We start from the raw sequence: 4212 nt of genomic DNA on the forward strand, positions 1-4212 counted from the left end.
TTTAGCTAAACTGATTTGTTCAATCTAATTTTAATAAAAATAACATAGTTTAATTGATTATATATATTAAATTTTAATTTTTAAAAAATATCTTTTAAAAAAAGATGTTTTTAACATCTTTATATAAGTGGCTTCCTTTTTAAAATAATATAATTAGCATAATATAGTTATACTAAAATGACTCCTTTTTTAATACAATAACCGTTTTTTATTTAAGAACTTACTCACATACATATCTATCAAAATACCTACAAATATGTGACATATATTTAATCATAGTCTTGCACTTCCTGAGCAAAGAAAATAAATAAAAGATACAACTAAATTACACTTTTACATATCTTTACAAATCCTTGTTATTTTTTGCAATAAGGTAAAGAGGATTCTTCTTATGTTGTGTTAATCCTGGTAACACTTGAGTATCAATATCTTCTTTTTTGATTCCTTGTGGAAGCTCCCAATCAAAAGAGTAAAGAAGATTAGCAAGAATAAGGTCAAGTGAAGCAAGTGCCATATGTATACCTGGGCAAATTCTTCTACCAGCACCAAATGGAATCAGCTCGAAATGTTGTCCAAGAAAATCTATATCACTGCCTAAGAATCTCTCAGGATAAAATTCATATGGGTCTTTCCAAGCTTCAGGATCTCTATGAATAGTCCAAGCGTTCACATACACTATAGTCTTGCTTGGAATTTCATAGCCATTTATAATGCAAGTTTTGTTTGTTTCTTTTGGTATAAGTAGTGGTCCTGGTAAGTGCAATCTTAACGTTTCTTTTATTACAGCTTTAAAATAACTACACTTTTGAATATCTTCTTCTTCTAAAAAATCTTTTTGACCTCCAAAATTTCTAACTTCTTCTTGAACGTTCTTCATTACTCTTGGATTTTTTATTAGTGCCGTCATAGCCCAAACTGTTGTGGCTGCAGTTGCATCTGTTGCTGCTACAAGTATGTCCTATAAAAGAAAATTAAATAATATTAGCAAAGCAAATAAATTTAACGGTAAAAGCAGTAGTCATGGAGAATATTTACCAGTACTACAATATGTTATTATTGTGGTATATATTTACCATAACTAGATATTGTATACTTGTGATAATATTTACAGTTATCTCATGCTATGGAACTAACTACTCAATCAACTAATTTTTTTTAATAAATAAATTCAACAAATTTTAATTTTAAAATTATTATTTTATCTTTTATTTATTTTCTTTCTTTTTAATATCACAATTTCATTCACCACCATTAATTATCTACTATCACAGTCAGCTACCTCTGATAAATATAAATTTTAAATTTTAATTTCTAAATCTTAAATCTTAAATTCTATATCCTTAATCAGTTTTATATTATTTGATTTTCAAATGCTCTTTTTACTTTTATTTTGGATTTTTTTATAGCTTTTAGTTTTGAATAATTTTTATATTCATTTCTTTTTAATTGGTGATTGATTTTTAAATTAGTTGGCTAAATTAATGTCAGAATTCTTATACCTTTTCTAAATATTTTACACAATATTCATTGTATATGTTTATCATAAAATTACTTTTTTAAAAAATTTAAACTAATAAAAAAAGCACATAAAAAATTATATCTCTAATATAATTTTTTCATGCAAGAGGTTTTTTATTTAAATTTACATAAGCTTTATTTTTTTTCTTATATGTCTAAGAGATACTTGTAATTTTCTCATGCAAGAGGGTTTTTTTTTTTAATTTACATAAGCTTTATTTTTTTCTTATATGTCTCTTAGGTTAAAAAGAATTAAAACTCTAGACCTACTTTTGATAATAAAAAGAGGAGTGCTAGGGCCAGCAACTTTTGTGATCAATGATGGTTTTAATGGTATGAGATTGGTGTGAGATTTCATCCAATAGTTCACTTTTCTTTACTGGTTACATTGTTGGCTAGAATTTGAAAAAGTTGCTGGCCCTCTAGACTTTTCCCCTAAATATGTACCAACACATACACAATTATGAGTGGAAATTAAAACCATGTATTCAATGAATATACTAAAACAAGATAATAATTCAAAAGAAAGAGTACAAACCACAAACAGTGCTTTGATGTGATTAATAGTGAGGTCAAAGGATAATGAACGGTGTTTCTTCAATTGAAGCAAGACATCAATAATATCCTCTCCATTTGAAGTGTCTCTGTTAGGATCCATGTGTTCATCAATCACTTCTTGATAAAACTTATCCAACTCCTTGAAATTTTTATCAAGACGGGCATGCATTCCATTGAGTCGATCAATCCAACCCAAGAAAGGAATATAATCCGAAACAAAGAAGCCACCCAACATTGCTTGACATTCATTGAGCAAATCATGGAACCTACTCCTTTCAACTCCTTCATCTTCATACCTTCTTCCAAAGGCAATCCTACAAATAATAGTGCTTGTTAGAGAAATTATCATTTCATTCAAATTTGTCACCTTTTTTGATGATGCATGGCTTGATATTTTCTTGATCCATTTCTTGACCTCAAATTTTCTTATTGAAGAAAAGCTTGATACACGCCTAGAGCTAAGAACATGGGCTACACATACTTTTCTAGTTTCTCTCCAAAATTCATTGTATGGAGAAAAATTTATCCCTAACCCATTGTAGGTTAATTTTTGCTGACCAATTAAGTTTGGTCTTCCGGCAAATTCACGGTCATGGTTTTTCAATGCTTCTTTGGCCAACTCAGGGGATGAAATAACAATTGCTTTCCTTAGACCTAATTGAAGGGAGAATATAGGGCCATATTTCTTTGAGAGTTCAAATAGTTGAAGATAAAGGGAAGAATTATCTAATTGGTGAAGATTTCCAATTATTGGAAGGCCTTTAGGACCTGGTGGAAAAGCTTTGTTCTTGAGTGTTGTTTGTTTTTGGAAGAAGAAGAACATGAATAGGGGAAGAGTAATAAGGCATAGAATTAAGACAAGTGGTGACACCATGTTGTATGTGATGACTGGCCTCAAAGAGTGACGATGAGGAAGAGTATTATCTTAGGGTTAGAATGTTAGAACACAAAAACTCATATTTATAGAACTAATCTTTCGTACATATCATACAGAAGCTTTGTTTTGCTTCTTATTTAAATATATATAATTATTTATAGGAGAATACTCGCATGATAACATATTTATATGAAGATGACATTGTGAATCCTTAGATGATTAATCAAACATATTTAGTTAACCTTATCAACTCATCTAATGGTTCACAATGCTACTTCATGTGAAGATGTCATCATGAAAGTATTCTCCGTTTTCTTCCTTTCCTCTCCTTTTCCGTTTCTCCCTCTCTTCTCTTAACATTTCTTTCTTTCTTTTTTTTATTTGTTGAAGCTGCTGAGTACTGAGTGTTGTATTTTTGGGAAGGGGAATTAAAATATCGCCAAAAAAAATTAGGTTAGCAGCGTTTTTTTTTTTTAATTTGTGGCAAAATCAAATCAAATAGCTACTCTTTTCGCATTCACTATTGAAACTGCTGAAAATCCATCAAATAGCAACCATTATCAAAACAGCTGCTAATTATCTGCCGCTATCTTCTGTTTTTGTGGTAGAATTCCACTACATACAAAAATATATGACATAACCACAATCTTCCACTTCCTAAAAAAATTAAATAAACAGATGCAACAAACTTTAACTAAATTCCACTACCTAAGAATCTCTCGGGGATAAAATTCATATGGGTCTTTCCAAGCTTTAGGATATCTATCACTCTATGAATAGCCCAAGCATTCACGTACACATAGTATTGCTTGGAATTTTGTAGTCTTCTATAATGCACGTTTTGTTTGTCTCTTAGCTTTTTGCACAAGTAGTGATACTAGTAAATGCAATCTCAAAGTTTCTTTCAACAATACTTCTGAATATCTTCTTCTTCTAAAAAATTTTTACTGGCGAATTTGGCAATAAATTCGTCAAATAAAAAAATTGTCGTCGGATTTAGTTTTCTGACAATAAATTTGTCAGTAATAATTGGAGGAAAAATAAAAATTGGCGCGATCATTATCGTCAGATTTATCAACAAATTTATCTGCCAATAATCTGAATTAATGGAACGCTGTGTTTTGGTCATTCGCAAAGTGTTACCGTCGAATTTATTCGCCAGTAAATCCAATGGTAATCTTGCCTTAAATTTGAATCGCGAACATTCTCTCCCTCATTTCTGAACTACTCTCTCTCTCTCTCTCCCTCCCCCAACAAAC

General features: G+C 30.1%; 1 protein-coding gene across 1 annotated transcript; it reads right to left on the reverse strand.

Annotated features, from left to right (window-relative positions):
* On the reverse strand, window positions 151-3048 carry LOC107625909 (cytochrome P450 83B1). Its single transcript, XM_016328641.2, has 2 exons — window positions 2057-3048; window positions 151-958 (listed from the first exon to the last, which is right to left on the reverse strand). The coding sequence occupies exons 1-2, from the start codon at window positions 2948-2950 to the stop codon at window positions 344-346; spliced, it is 1509 nt and encodes a 502-aa protein (XP_016184127.1). The 5' UTR covers window positions 2951-3048; the 3' UTR covers window positions 151-343.

Source organism: Arachis ipaensis, chromosome B02 (assembly GCF_000816755.2).
Source record: "Arachis ipaensis cultivar K30076 chromosome B02, Araip1.1, whole genome shotgun sequence".
NCBI lineage: Eukaryota > Viridiplantae > Streptophyta > Magnoliopsida > Fabales > Fabaceae > Arachis > Arachis ipaensis.